This window comes from Nicotiana tabacum, unplaced genomic scaffold, assembly GCF_000715075.1.
Source record: "Nicotiana tabacum cultivar K326 unplaced genomic scaffold, ASM71507v2 Un00001, whole genome shotgun sequence".
Classification (NCBI taxonomy): Eukaryota; Viridiplantae; Streptophyta; class Magnoliopsida; order Solanales; family Solanaceae; genus Nicotiana; species Nicotiana tabacum.
The window spans coordinates 4,728,595-4,747,791 of NW_027438239.1; the positions used below are offsets into that span (position 1 = coordinate 4,728,595).

The 19,197-nt window shown below is 33.7% G+C and overlaps 2 protein-coding genes across 2 annotated transcripts; one reads left to right on the top strand and one right to left on the bottom strand.

Annotated features, from left to right (window-relative positions):
- Nucleotides 1–1,539: 1,539 nt before the first annotated feature.
- LOC107786514 (uncharacterized) lies at nt 1,540–12,214 on the top strand. Its single transcript, XM_016608003.2, has 4 exons — nt 1,540–1,708; nt 10,089–10,260; nt 11,463–11,579; nt 11,685–12,214. The coding sequence occupies exons 1-4, from the start codon at nt 1,599–1,601 to the stop codon at nt 11,853–11,855; spliced, it is 570 nt and encodes a 189-aa protein (XP_016463489.1). The 5' UTR covers nt 1,540–1,598; the 3' UTR covers nt 11,856–12,214.
- A 135-nt stretch (nt 12,215–12,349) lies between these two features.
- On the bottom strand, nt 12,350–15,450 carry LOC107786512 (terpineol synthase, chloroplastic-like). The gene is made up of 7 exons (XM_016608001.2): nt 15,196–15,450; nt 14,834–15,092; nt 13,881–14,238; nt 13,579–13,797; nt 13,342–13,480; nt 12,990–13,238; nt 12,350–12,792 (listed from the first exon to the last, which is right to left on the bottom strand). Exons 1-7 carry the CDS (start codon nt 15,373–15,375, stop codon nt 12,493–12,495), a joined length of 1,704 nt encoding a protein of 567 aa, XP_016463487.1. The 5' UTR covers nt 15,376–15,450; the 3' UTR covers nt 12,350–12,492.
- Between the last annotated feature and the right edge of the window lie 3,747 nt (nt 15,451–19,197).

Below are 19,197 nucleotides of genomic sequence, written 5' to 3' on the forward strand. Positions count from 1 at the left end.
TTTCAAGTTCCCCAAAAACTGGTCCACTCACAAAACTTCAATTTTATTTCAAATAAATTGCATGTCCAAACACAACTTCAACTTTTAAAAATTATTTTCCAACACTAACTTTTTTTTCAAGTTTCAGTCAAATCTATATCCAAGCACTAGCTTAATAATCGGTTATCATATATAAGAAACGTATCTCACTGTCACTCACATTTATTCCATTAACTAGAATAATATGTTTTAAATCAACAATTCATGAGTCACGACTAATACTCGTACTTGTTTATAGGGGTGTACAAAGAAAATCGATAAACCGCCACCAAACTGATAATCCGAGTCAAATAGAAAAAAACCGATGTAGTTTGGTTTGATTTGGTTTGGTATTATAAAATAAAGCCCGACCATAATTAATTTGGTTTGGTTTTAACTAAAAAAAGTCAAACCGAAGCCAAACCAACCTGATAGTACATTTATATAATTTTTAAAAATATTTTATATTATTGTAATGTAATTTATAAATATTTCTTAAACGTTTTCACAATTTTATCTTTTAACGTATTATTTCAAGTTTAGACTTAACATTCTTGAATGGTAAATAAATTTTATAGCCCATAATTGTAGTAACTCAATCAAAGTTCAAATCAATACTAATACTAACAAAAGAAATTCAATTCAATACTAGGAATGACGATAGTGTTTGATAATTATTTTAGGTTTAGATTGGTTTATAATGAAAATGCATAACTTAATTTATCTTTTTCTTTAGTGCTTAGTTATGTAATTAATATTAGTACTTATTAGCTATACTTATTTTAGCATGACCTATATAGTATTTTTAGATTATGTTAATTTTTATTATGGCTTATTAATTAGCAATATTTATTTTATGTAATTTTATTATTTTATCTTTGTTATTGAATATTTTAGTATAATGCTATGACTTATCTCATATTATTGTGTTAGTTTCTTGGAAAACACATTATATAGTTGTATTTTACTAGGACTTGAGAAATATTTAGAGCACAAGTTACATATTTTATGCTATGAATACTTTACCGGGGAAAAACTCGAAAACCCCAAAAAAAATCTGAGAAAAACCGAGATTGAAAAGGCCGACTTTGTTGGTTTGGTTTGGTTTGATTTATAAATTTAAAAATCCGACACCATTGGTTTGGTTTAATAATTGAAAAATCCGAACCAACCCGACCTATGTACACCCTACTTGTTTAAAATATTCTTCTTTTTTCATACTTCCCGTTTTCAATTTAGATGAGATAACTTGATTTGGCACGAAGTTAAGGAAAAAAAGAAGATTTTTGAAAAGCTTAAGGGGGTAAATGCTTTGCGGGACCATAATATTTGTATGGTTATAAAATTTTTTCGTGAAATATAAAATGAGTAAAACGAAAAGTAATATTGAATTATTTTCAATTGTAGAAATATGTTATTTTTTTTAAAACGCAATAATAAGAAGACTATGTCGTTTATATTGTACTTTTTCTAAATAATCAAAATACAAAAAATACACTTAATACTTATTGGTAGAGACTTACTCGTAGTGGTAGATAAAAGAGGGTGTTGGCGGCACGGAAAGCGTGGAGGCGGGAGAGATGGGAGACGAAAAGGTGAAGAATGAGGCAATGGAGATAATGGGAATGTTCCAAGTACTCCCTCGTCTCGTCGTCTTTGATCTCGATTATACTCTCTGGCCCTTTTATTGGTACCCACCCAATTTCTATCTTTCTTTAATCCTGTTATCGTTGATTTATTATCTATTCTCTCTTTTTTTATCAGTTTTTTTCTTCTTTTCAATTTGTTGATCTTGCTGGATTTACCGGATGCGTAGTTTTGATAGTTCATTTCATTTTTAGAGATTGATTTGCCCTGCCTGTTGCACTCTTGGAACTACTTTAGCTTCTTTTCTTTTATTTTTTATCCTGTGTTCTCTATATGCTTTTGGGCCTAATTAGAGCTTAATTGGATAAACTTGATTCAAATATAGCCGATCTCAACTAGTTTGGGATTGGGATATAGTTGATTTCTTGTTCTTTGCGTGGTTGCAGTATTGGGAAATAGGCAATTAACTTCAAACGTGAGAAGAGAGAAGAGGGAGAAGGGAGGGGGGTATGGCTTTTATTTGTAAGAACAGAATTTTGGTCGAGATAATAATGAGTAATGGTTATGTCAGTTGGGAAGCGTTTTAGGCTAATAGAAGAGGAAAAATATCTTTAAAGAGAAAATTAATAAATCGCACAAGACAAGACAAGATTTACGTGGTTCGACAATTTTTACCTATTCCACGACTACACAAAGAATAACTCTTTATTAATTGAAAAGAAAGAATAAGTTGAGGGATGGTTTTACAATTGAGGAAAGGAATGCCTATTTATAGGCGAACGTCTGCCGCAAATAATTCCAGCGAATGTGAATACGAAGAGGACGACACCGCAAACTGCGCGCCGAATTCTTCTTTCACATTTGCAGTCCTTTTCTCTCTCATTGTTCCTTTAATTCGTTGTCTGTTTCATATGTTTAGGTAGAGGACTTGAGACTTATATGCTCCACAGAAGATGAGTGTATCATCTGCAAACAGAAGGTGTGACACAGAAATAGGAGAGCTCCTGTTGTTACCCACTGAGAATCCTTCTAACCATTGTAGTTGTTTAGCTTTTTCAAGCATTTTACTGAGTCCCTCCATAGCCAATATAAAAAGGAAGGGTGAAAGAGGGTTCCCCTGTCTAATCCCTCTCTTTGGAGAGAAGAATCCCACTGGGCTTCTATTAACAAGAATGGAGTACTTGACTGTGGTGATGCAGTATCTAATCCACTTGATCCATTTCTCTCCGAATCCCATTTGTCTAAGAATTGAGAATAGATAAGACCAACCCAATTTGTCAAAAGTTTTTTCAACATCCAACTTGAGCAAAAGTCCAGCTTCCCCAATTCTCATTTCCAGTCCAAAACTTCATTTGCTATAAGAGCAACATCAGTTATTTGCCTCCCCTTGATAAAAGCATTTTGATGACCAGAAACAAGCTTCTCTATCACCCCTTTGAGTCTTTCAGCTAGCACTTTAGCTACAATCTTGTAAATGCTGCCTACGAGACTTATAGGTCTATAATCTCTTAGCTCTATAGCTCTTTTTCTTTTAGGGATCAGTGCAATAAATGATGCGTTGAAAGACTTAACCATGTGGCAGTTTTGATGGAAGTCGTTAATGGCGGTAAGTAAATCATGCTTGATGGTATCTCATGATTTCTGATAGAAGGCCATTATGAAGCCATCTGGACCAGGGCTCTTGTCAGGAGCACAAATGTTTATCGCATCTCTCACTTCTTCTGAAAATGCATTTTCCAGACCCACCCTTTCTTCAGGAGTTAGGCGCTCTAGACCCTCAAAATGTGCTATAGGTCTCCAATCCTCATCCTCAGAGTATAGATTCTGGTAGTACTCGAGTATTTCACCTTTGATAAGATCTTTGTCCTCAATAATTTCATCGTCCACCTTTAGCATGCCTATGCAGTTGTATCTTCTATGGGAGTTAGCAGCTCTTTGGAAGAATTTTGTGTTCCTATCCCCTTCTTAAGCCACAAGCACCTGGATTTTTGTCTCCATGAAATCTCCTCTGTCTTTGCGAGCTGCTGTAGTTCAATCTTTAAGTTCAGCATTGTTGTTTTTTCAGCTTAGCACAAGATCCTACCTTCAGTTAGTTGCTCCAGTAGCATTAGTTCCTCCAAAGCTCTGGCTTTCCTTGTTTTTATTTTGTCAAATACTTCTTTGTTCCATATGGATATGTCTTTCTTCAAATGTTTCAGCTTTTGAAAAAGGATAAAGTTAGGGGTGCCATTAACCATGTAACTCTGCCACCATTATACAATTTTTTCCCTGAAACCCTCGTGCTGTAGCCACATATTTTCAAATTTGAAATAGGAAGGATTTGTTGATCAGTCACTTTCCAGCACAACTGGCCTGTGATCTGATATAACCTTTGGGAGAGCTAATTGCTTCACAGAGCCAAAGGTGTCATTCTATTCGTTTGAGATGAAGAATCTATCAATCCTAGATGCTTGAGCAAAGTCTTCTCCCCTAAACCAGGTATATTTGGCTCCCTGGAGTGGGAGATCAATCAATTCCATATCTTGGATGAAGTCAGAAAAATTTCTCATAGTTCTGGATCTTCTTATGCAGTTGAACCTTTCATGTTCAAATCTACATATATTGAAATCTCCGTCTATCACCCAATGTTCACTCCATAAGCCCCTTATGGCAGACAATTCCTCCCAAAAATCTAATCTTTCCCGATTAGAGTGAGGCCCATAGACTCCAGTGAAGCACCACCTAAGATCCATCTGGACCCCTTCAAGCATTGTGGATAAAGAATAGAAACCATGTTGAACATCAGTACAAGTCCATTATCTCCTGTCCCAAAAGATAGTTATTCCCCCACTAGAACCATTTGCCTTGAGTTCTGCCCAGTCTACCCATCTTGAACCCCAGATGCTCCTTGCTATCGCAATTGAACAGTCTTCCAATTTTGTTTCTTGTATACACAAAATGTTTGGCTTCCACTTTTGCACCATAGATTTAATAGTGTTTCTTTTACCACTATCATGTAACCCCCACATATTCCAGCTGATAATTTTAACTCTCATTCTGAAAGAGCTTTTTGTTTCCTACCCCTCATAAGCCTTTCCCCTGAACTGCAGCTCCCTCTTTCATAATTAATCATACTCCTAAGGTTGTTTACCTCAATTTCCCCTTTCTTTTTCGATTTTTTATTTGCCCTTGCCTTGGTTTTATGAAGCTGAAGTTGATCCCTCCCCTTTTGTTCCATCCTCAATATCATGTCAAGGATTTCATGTTCAAAACCCGAGACATTAATACCAAAAGCTTTGCAAGCCTTGGGCATGACAATTTTTGTCCACTGTGTTGTCTCAATTACAAAAGGATCAGCAATAGAGTGGTTGTTCTGAGAGCTACCCTCGTACCAGGGAAGTGGCCAAAACTGACTGCAAGAGGAGAGGTCAGACTCAGAAACACTAACCAGAGTAGATGTCAGCTTCAAACGTGAGAGCGATGATATTGACATGCATTGTGACTGGTCTGCTTCATCGTCTGCCTCGTGAGAAGTTTCCTCGGATGCTCCAGTGATGAGCTCTAGGGTTTGCTCCATCTCTGTCTGGATAGAGGAGGCCTGTGGTGAGCTGGCCATATGACAGGAAAGAGTAGGGCTAAAACATAAAGATTGGGCCGGCCCAGTCTTTCTCCACTCCATTTTCTTTTTCTCCTTGCCCTGTTTTTTAGCCTTTCTCCTTATTGGGCCCTTTTTATAATAAGCCCGATACACAAAATGTGACTTATGAAGTGGTTTAGTGTTAGAGGGACCTGGCTGTGATTTTAAGATGCTTTCCAGGGGCCCCACGTGCTGAGGCACGTGCCTAGTAGTAGATTGGTCAACTACTATTTTTGTGGGACTCAATGCAGGCGTGGGTTTTGGAACAGACACCTGGTCAATAACCTGTACCACTGTTTCTTTTTCGGCGATTGCTGGACTGGTATGGCCGTCATTGATAATGGCGATTTCAAAGATCCCATCTTCAACCTTCAACTCAAACTTCCCAGGTATTGCAAATTCTGAGATCTTTACGCAGATTCGAGCCCAGAAAAAATGAGTTCTTTTCTTGGTATCTTCATCGGCACCAATATACCCCCCACACCTATCACCAATGGATTTGAAGGTGTTTTCTGACCATGCATGTAAGGGAATGCCAAAAACCCTAATCCATTGTTGCTCTGGCTGCTGTATATTGGGTCTAGAATCTACCATTGGTGACCACCATTTAAGAGACAATCTCCTTCTATTCCAAAACCAATCACCTGTTTTGACTCTCTCCGCCTCCTGCCTAGAAGGGAGCTCAAAGAGGAACTGATTGTGGGTGAGTGGTGTAACTTTGAGTCCTACTGTAATTCCCCATCTACGAATGAACCAGGGTTGAATGACTTCACATCTTGGGCTCGAATTGAAGGGGTCATTGAATGTTCCGACCAAACAGCTAGAAAGGAACTGGAGTTTTTCACCTCTGACAGTATTATCTTCCTCTTTCGAACGCTGTGCTGGCTCTGGCCATTTGTTGCTATCAGCTGCAACAGCATAGGATCTATCAATGCTTACAAATCGGTTTAAAACTGGGTTGTGTGGTTTACCCAGAAACCTGAGTATTTTCTCCGCCGCATCTCCCCAACCCCAGTTATAATCTGACTCCGGGATAATCACTGCTGATTTTTTTATCTCCCAACCAAGACTCGATTCGCACAAAGCGACCATAGATGTTGAAGTTCTTGTACACTCTGTACACATACGATTGTATTTTCCTTCCCCATCTCTTGCATCTGTTTCCTTTACTCCTCGTTGCTGATTTGAGGGCTTCACAAACCCATATGAGGTTTTCATCATCTATCTTCAACCTGCTAGTGAAACGAGGTCCTCGCTCGATTAGGATGAACCAGCGAGTTAGACCGTCTCCGATGTCTGCTAATTCGAAGGATTTCTCCCTTGCCAGAAAAAAATTTTCTTTTCCATCAGAAGGTCGGCTTGAAAAAGTAATCGGAAATTTTTTCAAAATTGCACGATTTCCAAGAGAGAATATTTTCAATAAATCTTGGTTAATGAACTTATCAGTGTTAGTCCATAAGATATTAGCTTAAACACATTCTCTTCTCCCTAAACTAACAATCTTAACATCAATTAAAACTTAAGTGTTATTAGACTATTTCAACTTAAACCTTCAAATATGTTTAGACAGAACTTGAGTTACGTTATTTATTTAACTACCCCCACAAAAAAAAAATGAATCGGAAAGATGTTTACGTTGAAACTCAGTTAAAAACAAAATCTAACTTTAAATTAACTTTATTCTTTTTAACTAATGGGACTCTAACCAAATCCATGTAATCTGCACTACGATAATATTATATGAACAAATTTTGAAAAAATAAAAACGATTTAAAGTAAGTAAACTAACTTACACCAAATTTATCACTAAACTCATTTATACAGAATACTAGTTAGCAGAATACTAGTTCGAGGAAAAAGAAAAAAAACATAACTAAAAGAGAGTAAGTTTTAATCCCAAATAAAGAATAAGTACCTAACATATTTGTAAGGATTTGCACCAGAACGTTGATAACCAAAACCAAAAGTAATTAATAAACTCACACATTAAATAGAATTTAACCAAAGAAGTATTTTGTTGACAAAAGCTTTAAACAAATTTTATGAACTATCTATGGTTTAAAATTTCACGTGAATTGTGGCAAAAGAATAGATTAGAACTAAAGATTAAAAGTTAGGAACAGATTTCAGATTAGTAAAAGTTAGAAACACATTTCAGATTAATTTTAAACATACATGTACATATATAAATAACAAGAAGAACCCGACGATATTTAAAATACAAAAGAAAGCAAAAGAATAATTGAATTTAAATAAACTAACATCATACATTAATATTAAACTAACAAATGAGATTGAGTGTTACCTTTTGTAAGATTTCACAACAAAGAAAATATCTACAATCTGCTGAGTTGAACCCGCGAATTTAAAACCACGAAAAATACTTTGATTTTCGACTGTGAACCAAATAAGTCCACCGAATAATTTATCTCCAAGTGATTTTCACTGTAAAAGAACAATGCTATTTTTAGTTACTGATTTTTTTCTCTATCTGATTGCCTCTAATGCTCATCTCTTTTCTCCTGTTCAAAATTTTCTCCTCCTTTTCTTTCGTCCCCTCTCTTTTGTGTCCTTTTATGTATGAAATGGGATTATGCATTCAGATATATGAGGGTGAGATCGTGTGTGTATGTGATGTTATGGGTGTGTGATCATGGGGTAATAGAGGGAAGAGGTTAGAGTGAGATGTGCTAGAGTCATGGATAAGTTAAATCTCTTTTGAAGTTAAATTTTGTTACCAAACTTCTAAAATCACGTGAATACTTGCTTCTTCTTCTTTATTTTTTCTTTTATAAGTAGAATTCAATTAAATATTAAGACAACAATATATTAATTAACTAACTCTAGACTAACAATATATATATATATATATATTTGATTTTCTTTTAGATATAAAATTTATACTCCAAGAATGTGACTATTTTTGTATTTTTTTTATTTTTTTTTTACAATAAAACCTATTAAGATAAAAGTTTAAAATATTAAGATTAGACCTAAAAGAAATATTTACACTAAAGTAGTATAGAATTTGGGGTGTGGTCAAAAATTAGTAATACTCTGTGTAGTAAAAATGTCCCCACCGTATAAGGTAGACAACAATCACTATTGGTGAACCGTAGGGCTGTACAAATAAAACCGACAAGCCGCACCAACCCGATAATCCGAGAAAAAAAATCCGACTATGGTTTGGTTTGATTGTTTGGTGTTGGAAAAAAAAATCCGACGATACTCTGTGTAGGAAAAATGTCCCAACCCGACATTATATGTATAGAAGTTTTAAATATATTTAATACATGAAAATATTTATTGTAGTGTAGTTTATAAATATTTCTTAAGCTTTTTCATAGTTTTATCTTATAACGTATTATTTCAAGCTTGAACTTATAATTTTAGGATGCTCCAATAAGTTTTATAGTCCATAAATGTTAGTAACTCAAATAAATCCTAAACCAAAATCAAATCAATATTAATGATAATAAAAGACATTCAATTCAATTGTACTATGAATGAAAATAGTGTTGGATATCTATTTTTTAGTTTTTCCATGGTTTAGATAAAATGCATAACTTATTTTTCTTTTAGTGTTTAGTCATGTAAATAATAGTACTTGTTAGTCGTACTTATTAGTCGTACTTATTTTAGCAACTTATTAGTAATTTTAAATTATGTTTGTTTTCATTATGGCTTATTAATAATATTTATTTTACGTGATTTTCTCAACTTTATTGTTGAATATTTTAGTACAATGCCATGAATCATCTCACATTTATGTTATTTTATTTAAAAATACCTTTTATAGTTCTGTCTTACTAGGATTAAAGGAATATTTGGAGCACAAATTCTATGTTTTGTGCTATGAAAACTTTATGAAAAAAAACCTGAAACAACTCGAAAACCCGAGATTTAAAAATCCGACTTTTATTGGTTTGGTTTGGTCTTTAGATTTAATAACCCGATATAATTGGTTTAGTTTGGTAATTAGAAAATCCGAACCAACCCGACCCATGTACACCCCTGGTGAATAGTACTATCACTGTTAATGAATAGTATTTCACTATTGTGAATAGTGTTATTATTAATGAGCAATAGTGTCGCACTATTCTTGTGAATAGTACACTGCACCAATACCATACTTTTCTACCAGAATCACACTGTCTGTGCTCTGATACCAGTTGTTGGGAAGCGTGCCAAGCTAATAGAAGGGGAAAAATATATTTAAAGAGAAAATTAATAAATTGCACAAGACAAGACAAGACAATATTTACGTGGTTCAGCAATTTTTGCCTACTCGACGACCACGCAAAGAATAATTCTTTATTAATTGAATAGAAAGAAGAAGTTGAGGGTTGGTTTTACAATTGAGGAAAGTAATGCCTATTTATAGGCAAAAATTTCAGCGAATGTGAAAACGAAGAGGACGGCACCGCAAACTGCGCGCCGAATTCTTCTTTCACATTTGCGGTCCTTTTCTCTCTCACTGTTCCTTTAATTCTGTCTATTTCATGTCTTTTTTCTTCTCTCTTTCTCTGATTGCTTCTTTTCTTTATTTAACTTTTCAACTTTTGTTTTGTCTTCTTTTCTTTCTTTAACATACAACAAGGTTTGATCCCATCAATGTCCTAGTTTTCGCTCTCCACTTTAAGGAACACGCATACTATGTCATAATTTTCTAAAGCCAAGGATGTATGAATTTTATTTCTTGTTCCGAGGCCTTTCATTTAGTTATGGCTACTCCAAGGCCTTTCACTTTGTGCCACTCTTTCTATATCTCATTATCTTTCCAAAAGAAAGAAAGAGCTTGGTATTTTGCTTAAACTTGGTCTTGCAGTACTCGTAATACCATTTTTGTGTCTGCTTTGTATTTCAGTGAATGCCGCTCCAAAAATGAAAAACCATCTATGTATCCTCAGGCCAAAGGTATCTTACATGCCCTCAAGGACAAGGGAGTTAATGTTGCTATTGCCTCAAGATCACCCACTCCAGACATAGCAAACTCTTTCCTTCAAAAATTGGGGATAAAATCAATGTTTGTTGCTCAGGTGAGATGGTGGAAATCTCAGCATCTCTTTTCATCGTTTTTCTATAATGCTATGATAACCTGCAACTTTTATTGACAATATCTATTACTGCTGTCAATTTGGTTCATCTGCCTCCTTGTTTTGTAGTAGACTTCCTCGCAACCCCTCTTTACATGGTCGAGGAGTGGGATAGTAGGTTGGAAGAGAGAAAGACAGAGAAAATAATAGGTCCATAATTATGTTATCCATATTCTATGAGCTATGAAGAGTTTAAATTCTAATAAAAATGAATGATGGTTTAAAAAGCCCCTCGTAACCTTAACAAACTGTTGCAGTTACATTCTGAGGTTTTTGTTAGCTAGTGTATAGATTGGTGTTTTCATTTTTATATATTTCAAAATACAGTTTATTGTTCCAATTTCAGAAAGCTTTCAACGCAGCAACATTTTGTCCCCGATTTTACTTTTTAGATTTTGCCAAAAATGTATATAAAATACTTATTTTGCTGGTTACTACAGTTTAATACTTTCTAAGCCAAACTAGACTCAGAAGGCATCATCAGATTTGGCTGATCTTGGTGGTTTGGTCGGTCTTCTAAGCACCTCCTATGTAGGGTTAGGAATGTATTTGTATCTTATTTGAATTTAGTTATCCTCGCTTTTGGGGCTAGGAGAGCTTAAATATTTAACTTTACCCGAGGTACTCCAAAAATATGGTAGTTAAACTCCTTTTTTGGTTGTTTTTCATTTTCAGTAAAGTATTTTTATTGTAGTTCACTTTTGTAATTTAGTATTTTCTTATGCATCTTCTTCATGAATTAAGCTTAAATTTACAAAACTGCACGAGTCTGTCTACTTCCTAAAAGCTCAGAGAGTTCATTTCTTATCAGTAAAGGTCAGAACCTTCATTTGTTCTCACTTTCTAAACATCAGCTGAAATTTCTTTTTTTGTTACATTAACCATTTGACATTCAGTTGGACATTGAAGTTCCTATTCTTCACTTTACATTGGCTCCCCTTTTTCCTCTGTGGGGTGGTAGTCGTGGGAGTGTCGGCAGAAAGATGATCAGTTAACTGTGTTTTGTGAATGCATAATAATCTAAGATTTGCATCACTCCTCGTAAGTGGACTCTAAAATGCTCATTTTCATGACTAGGCCTATATTCATTTTTTATCTGATGCTGCTTACTGTGAGGTCATCATGTTGATTACTTAATGCTACAGGAGATATTCTCCAGTTGGACACATAAGACAGAGCACTTTCAGAAAATCAACCGAAAGACGGCGGTGCCCTATAATGAGATGCTGTTTTTTGATGATGAAAATCGGAACATACAGGCGGTATAATCACTCTTTGCTAACTGTATCATGCATTTCAGTTGATTCAAATAACAACATCACTTGTTAGTCTAAATCAAAGTAGTACGCTAAAGAAGTCTTTTTCAGGTTTCAAAAATGGGTGTCACAAGCATATTGGTGGGCAAAGGGGTAAATATAGGGGCTTTCAGGCAAGGACTTTCCGAGTTTGTTCAGAATTCTGCTTCAGTGGAAAAGAACAAAGAACGATGGCGCAAATTCTCAAAAGAACCAGGTTCATCTAAAAGCGACACACAATGATGATTTAGCAGTCCCCGCATAAATAGAAAGGTAATTGTTGGAACTTCTGTTGCATTAGCAGTCAAGCATATGGCCCTAAGTCCTGTATCAATTCGTACTTACCAATTCTCATTGGAGAAACAGCTTCCAAATTCAATTTGTTGATATGGACGTTATCGTTGTATGAATATTGGCATTTGAACTCTTTCAACAGAGATATGTTTCGTATGATATACAGCACTCGGGATAGTGGAAAACATCTTCATTTACCATGACTCAAATATTAGAAAAAGTTTTTTGTTGGTGAGCTGTTATTTCGTTTCTGGGCAAAGTCCAATACGACGTTAGGTAATAGATGAGCCAAGTAACTTTTTTCTTCGAGTCGATACTTATAAAGAACCAAGTAAGGCTATCAGATTCCAAAATTTGGCACTGTATTTGACGTATAGCTTAACATGCATATCAACTGCTCAATCATATACAGGTACGATGATGGGAAATTGTTGAAGTAAAAAATGCCATATTACTAGTTATTTGTAATTTTCTTTTTAGCAATGCATCGTGTAACATGCATTTGAACTCACTAAATGTAGATCTCCTGGATTATATCGTAGTTAACCATAGGTGAGTCTCGTTTTTGCTGTCAACGAAAAGGACTTCAAGCTGGAGGAATAGATTCAAAGAGCAATGCCATGATGTGATTTTTTGTCTCAGAATTATGGCCGCCATGTCCATCACCATGTTGATACATGCATTGTGCCATTCTTGCTAGGTTCATAGCACTCCAAATAAACATCTTAGGGAAGGGGTGTGCTGCTACATTATGAGCTTCGTTCAATTTCTTCCACGTCTCACTAATCAAAAGCCTAATATGTTGTCGAGCATCTTCTTCAGAAACTTTTTTTTCGTTCATGTAACATTGTATTGATTTGGGTACATCACCCCTTTTCAACTCTTCCTACATTAAGCAATAGAAAAAGCACTGTTGGTAAATCGTCGCCATCTATATAAAACAGCAGGCAACTGTACTTAATAAGTGAATTGCTAATCTGAAAAATAAGGCAGATAACCTTCTATAACAGATCAAACTTACATTGATAGTGTAAAACTTATTTTATGTTATACATTCAAAAATTAAAGGAGAGTTTTACGTACCGATGATGTTCCTAAATCATTCGCGAGCCGCAAAATCAAGGCTGACCAACGAATTATGTCATGGTAATTCTTTAAGTAATGCAAATCCTCCTTGTTTACAGGGTTAGCAATGAGGAAATAGGCATGTACTAATATTACTGGAGCTGATATCGAAATCCAGGCATTGTCCATGTATTCTTCCATGGTTGGGATATACTGGCTAAAGTACCACTTTGCTTCTCTTAAGTAGGATTTGCACAAATCTCTCCACTGTAAATTAATACCATGGCGTAGTATTCTTAACATTGACTCATAAGGTACTAATACATATCAAGAAAGGGAAACATTTCAGAAAGATAAAAGAACAAATTACCGCATTTCTTAGATAGGGTACAATGAGAATGCGTTGCTCTTCAAAAGCATCACAAGCCACTTCATTAATAAAGTTGTCAAGTGTAAAATAACACAACTTCATATTGTCTGGGAGGTTATCCAACTCGTCGATATTCCATCTAAATTTTTTATTACAAGCTATAAAAATTAGCTAGAAATTAATAATGTTTAAACAAATTTTAACATTAATTAGAAGTACGTACGAGGTATTAATTACCTTTGAATGGCATCAGTGAAGCATTGTAGTTCATCCAAAGTACCAAAAACATCATATACATCGTCTATTGTGGTTACTAAAGCATTTACCTTTGTGGCAATTCTTCTGAAGTATCCATATTTAGGAAGGAAATTTACTCCGATTGTCCAAAAGAAATTCTCCACTAATCTATCCCTAGCAAATGGCAGATTCTCTGCTAAGCCTGTTTCTTTCCACCACCTATTTTTCATATGTAATGAATTAGAATTTAAACATGACAATGAAAAGGCAAAGTCCCGTTTAATTTCCAGTGAAGTTATTACCTTGCCACATATTTTAGGTCTTCAATATGAGCTGCTTGAACAACGTTGAAGTCAAGGATAGCCAGCTCAAGCAATAAAGGAATCATGTCTTGTCTTTTCTTGTAAAAATTGATGAACCACCTTGCCTCTAATCTCAACATCTTCCAATGCAATGGAAGTTCCAAAGCATGGTGCACTAATTCAGCCACATTTTGGTCAATATTTTTATTTTCCAAATATTCTCTTAGTTGTTTTTCACTCCAATTTCTTGCTTGCTCCAATTCACTCTCACCTTCTGTTGCAAGAAAAGAAGCTTCATACAAATATTGCATCCCCTTCGTATCCTCAGTGTGAGTTTCACTAAGACCATCAAATATTTCTGCAACCAAAAACCATATATTGTATAGTATTATATGATTCGATCCTCAAGAATGGAGAAACTCCTATCTCCTTTTAGCATCCATACGTGGCATGAATGAAAATTAGCGACCCATTGGGTCTGAAATATCAGATGCATAAAGCGCCCTTTTTGTTAGCGGTGCCATATTTATATAAGTAAATAAAAAGTAGTATTATTTAATATTATTTTTTCACAAGTTGAAAGCCTTGCCCCAATGGTTTAGTTGAATATTATTGCAAAGGATATGTATGTTTAATTCTCCATAGTCTCAATTTTTTTACAAAATTCTAGCTCAAACATCTTCAAAAAAATAAAGTGTCTAGGTCCAGATTTGAACATACGACCTTTACAAGTACAAATACAAGCTTGACCAGAGGATTAGGAAGTACTTTCAGGAAGCCATGTCATTACTATATATACTTCATTTTTGCAGAATATTAGTAAAATATTTAATATTTTTTTCCGGCAAAACAGTGTCGGATGACACCGCTTCTGCCCATACGTGAATCCGGATTAGACAGATAAGTGAGTTTCGACTACAAAATGCATAAAGGAAAAAAGCGATGTATAGCACCTTGTGAAACGTTAAATCCGTGTTGTCTCAAGAGCCTAAGTGAAAGGGCTTTAGCATACAAATCTCCGTTGCTTTTGCTACTTTTGTCACATACGTAATTCAGAATGCTGTATATTTCATCCTCAAAGTTATAGGATAATCCAAGTCTTTGCAAAAGATCGATAATCTCTAACTGGTCCAATGGCTTCATGTTACGATCACTAAGCATAATCTTGACTTCCATCTTCAGCTCATCGCGTCGTCTGATGAATTTCTCTCCCTACATATTCCATACATTTAAGTAGCATTTCGCATGAGAGGAAAAGAAGAAGAAGATAAAGATATTATATAGAATAATTAATACAGCTTATAATAATACGTACTGAATATTGATTCTTCAATGATTGAATTTGAGTATACTCCCAAATAGAAGGCTGATAATTTCCAGATCGTCTAAGAGGGGCAGCTTGAGCATTAGAAATGCAGGATTTTGGAACCTGTAATGTCCAAATTAAAAATGGTTTGCTAATAATTGATGCAGAGATGATTGTCGCCATTGCCATTTCCAGTTATGTAAAACGGTCGTTTAATTATAAGTGTATGAGCTTAGCACTTAATATAATTAGCTTTAACTTCCTTTTTAGTTACACGTGTCTTTGCAAGATATATATATTGTTGGGAAAAATAACATCCCACCCAGGAATAAATAACAATAATACAAAAAAGTAACAACGATACCAGATCTTCTAACGGGTAAAATATAATACCCGAATAGAACAGTATAATACCTCTATAATATTACAACTTAATAGTATTAAGAGATTACTACAGTTTCAAAAAAAAATAATATTCGTTGCCGTAGCAAACCTCACTCTCACGAACTACAATGTTTCTCTCGTATTGGTGTACTTAAAATAAAGAACATAGACTTCTATTCATAGCAAGCCTCGCCGTCCAAATAATCAATCGAATTTGGTTTTACGAAATCAGATTTGCCCTTTTCAGAATAAGATTTGGCTCTTTCTATTTGCATATGCAAATTGCACGCCTACCATTGCCACTCTTTCTTCCAATCACATTTGTTTTTCTTTTTATTTATTTTATTTTATTATTTAGGTCCCATATATATTTACTACTATTAATAAGAAGGAATCGAGAGGAGCTTCTGGTCAATGTGCATTGACTAGAAAACCAATACATTCCAATATTATCCTTCGTTTGTCCTAATACGTTTTCGTAAATATTACCACTTTTTAGGACTTTAAAAATCCACAAAAGCTGCTGATGTCATGGGTATGCGTGGAAGAACGAAAGCCACACAAAAATTTAACTCCAGTCAACTACCTATATGAGCCTGCGTATTCAGTGCACATGTGCAAGTGAAGGGTCCACCCTGCCATGTTTTGCTACTTCTCCCTCTGCTTCAATTTATGTGAACCTGTTTTATTGAGTTTGAAGTTTAAGAAAAAATAAATTTTTTTAAAATTTGTGGTCCTAAACAAGTTAAAAAGGGCCTCAAAGTATTTGTGTGGTTATAAAAGCTTCTCATTAAGGGTAGAGTTATAAGTTTAAGCAAAATTATTTCTAAATTTAAAAAGATGTCATTCTTTTTAGAACAGACCAAAAAGGAAATAGATTCACATAAATTAAAACGGAGGAGTATTCACTATTAGAAGTTACACTCCCTATAAATAATAACTAATGCTCTTACGATTAATGATAACTGTAGTATCATGTCATGATTTAGTTCAAAACGTTAATACTAATGGTACAATATTAATTATTGCAATATAGCACTATTTTCATGTAATTAAACTGCATTTTGTTACATAATATAATGGATTTTTCAATGTTTTATAACAAATTCAGTTTTTTAAAGCAAACTACGGATTCATCAAAAGAAAAAAGAATAATTTTAAAAAAATGATATGCACAAATTCTAATATCTTATTCAGTTAAATAACATTATGGGTTTTTTTGGAAGGAAAAAAGAAAAATTAGAGGAAATGATTTATACAAATTCAAAAAAATATCATATCTTTTTGGAATAAACCAAAATTACAAAAGGAATTTGTGATTAATTTGTTCACAAAGTTCGCTACACTACATGTCTTGAGGATGTTAATGGACAACGAATTACTGTAAGTTGTAACGGTACAATAATAATAATAATAAAAAGTTTACATCAAATTCATTTTTGTTAATATATCGTTAGTATGGTATTAGCGACATACATAAACTGTTTGGAGTTCATATAGTGATACTTGAAATCAAATGGTTAAGTCCGGCGTAGAGTTAATTCTTATTAAATAAATATGTATGTGAAATTTCAATCTTAAAATATGTTACTTAAATATGTTAATTATGTAAACATAAATGCTCTTTGTAAAATAATTGGAGTAATACACTTAAAAAATATTTTTATAATCACACGTTGGCCCTGTGATTTATATATAAAAGTAAAGAGAAGCATAATATTAACTACTATAACAAAGCAGAATACAAATTATTTACAAAAGGCTAATCCTTAAATATAACTGCGTCATTTCAAACCAAAAAATTGAATTACTTTTATTAATTATTAATTCGGCTATTCTCATTTAGAATTTTTTTTTGCTCCGACTTAATTTTAAATATTAATATAAATTTATATTTTTGTATATATAACAGAAAGAGTAATATGATTAGGAAATAACACGGACTCAAATTAAAACTCGCGATATTATTGTTCAAACTTTAATACTTTATTAACTTCATGATATTTGAATGTCAAGTAAATATTTCAAAGTGCAATTGCTCAAACAAGTGTCTTAATTCAAGCACTTAATGAGAAAAGTCTATATAAAGAAAGAGCAAAATTGGTACTCCTTAATTTAGACATATTTGTTTCTATATTTTTAGGTCCACTTCTAATGTACCACATGTTTTTCCTTAATGCTAAAAGTAGGCATCTCATATTATTTAAAACTATTAACAAATAAAATATCAACGAAGAAAGTGTAAATTCTTTAGTTATTCATAAATTGACGAGGTTTAAATAAATTAGTAACTTTTTTTTCTTAACTTTAACGCACGAAAAAACTATCAAAATGTGATGCCTATGAATTTTTGTGCTACCAACAAGTCTACTTATTATTTTGCTAAAACAAACTTCATTGTAAATTTCATGTTACAATATGAGGAAAAAACAACACACAAACACAAAGAAAAAATAAGTTAATGAAATATTGGAACCTTTTTTTATCTTTTTCCTTTGATGTTTAATTCCCACAAAATAAATTTAAAACGCTTAGCTCGGAAATTCAATAGTTTTTATTGAACAAAGCTGCGTATAAAATTTTCATCTTTAAATGTATTATTTAAATTAACATGAATGATTTACAGAGCTTTTGCATCTATACCCGGTTTTGAGATCACAATTGAACCTATACACACTTTGCAAAAATATTTGTAAGCCTACCCACTTAACGATCAACTTCAGACTTATCGGATCTGAAGTTAAGAAAAAATTAGTGTGAAGTGAAAAAATTTAGTTCATATGCACTTAAGGCCAAATTGGTTTGAAGTGCAATCAATGGTTTCATGCACTTAAGGTCAATAAGTCTGAAGTGAAAAATTGCACGTCAGATGCACTTAAGGCCAAAAGATCTAAAGTGCAATAAATGTTTTGCTACACTTAAGGCCAATAAGATTAAAGTGAAAAATTACACTTCAGATGCACTTACGGCCAAGTAGGTTTGAAATGTTACTAATGGTTACATGCACTTAAGGCCAATAAGTCTGAAATAAAAATTACACTTTAGATGCACTTAAAACCAAAAAGTCTGAAATGCAACAAACATATTCCTACACTTAAGGCCAATAAGTCTGAAGTAAAAAATTACACTTCAGACTCACTTAAGGCCAAAAGGTCTAAAGTGCAACTAATATTTTTATGCACTTAAGGTCAAATAGGACTGAAGTGCAAATTGCCCAGAAACAAAAATTTGTCCTTCGAATTTTAACGACCCAATATACGATTTAATACTTAAATCTACTCCAAATGAGCTCAAATTTGAAACATAACCTTCAAATATCATCAAGAACAAACTCCAATCATCAATTTGTCAAAATAACAATAAATCTAATGAACCCATTTTGTAATTAAGAAGAAGAAGAAGAAGAAGAAGAAGAAGAAGAAACCCTAAGCAATAGTAAAAAATAATGCGCCACAACATCTCACCACTGTAAAATATCATAAATTACCTTAAAATATGTTCACAAACACCATATAAAATCACTGTCACCCGAAGAAGAAGAAGAAGAAGAAAGAGGAGAAAAAAGCCTGAAGTTGTTTAAACAGTGGATACAAGTTAATTTTTTTTTTAAAAAGTGGATACAATTTT

Excerpts from the sequence above, each read along its gene's own strand:
- LOC107786514 (XM_016608003.2), top strand. The coding sequence starts at position 1,599 with ATGGGAGACGAAAAGGTGAAGAATGAGGCAATGGAGATAATGGGAATG. Across the intron at positions 1,709-10,088 it reads ACTCTCTGGCCCTTTTATTG|TGAATGCCGCTCCAAAAATG; the intron begins GTACCCACCCAA and ends TTTGTATTTCAG. Across the intron at positions 11,580-11,684 it reads AAAATCGGAACATACAGGCG|GTTTCAAAAATGGGTGTCAC; the intron begins GTATAATCACTC and ends AGTCTTTTTCAG.
- LOC107786512 (XM_016608001.2), bottom strand. The coding sequence starts at position 15,375 with ATGGCAATGGCGACAATCATCTCTGCATCAATTATTAGCAAACCATTT. Across the intron at positions 15,093-15,195 it reads CATTGAAGAATCAATATTCA|GGAGAGAAATTCATCAGACG; the intron begins GTACGTATTATT and ends TGGAATATGTAG. Across the intron at positions 12,793-12,989 it reads ATGATTTAGGAACATCATCG|GAAGAGTTGAAAAGGGGTGA; the intron begins GTACGTAAAACT and ends TGCTTAATGTAG.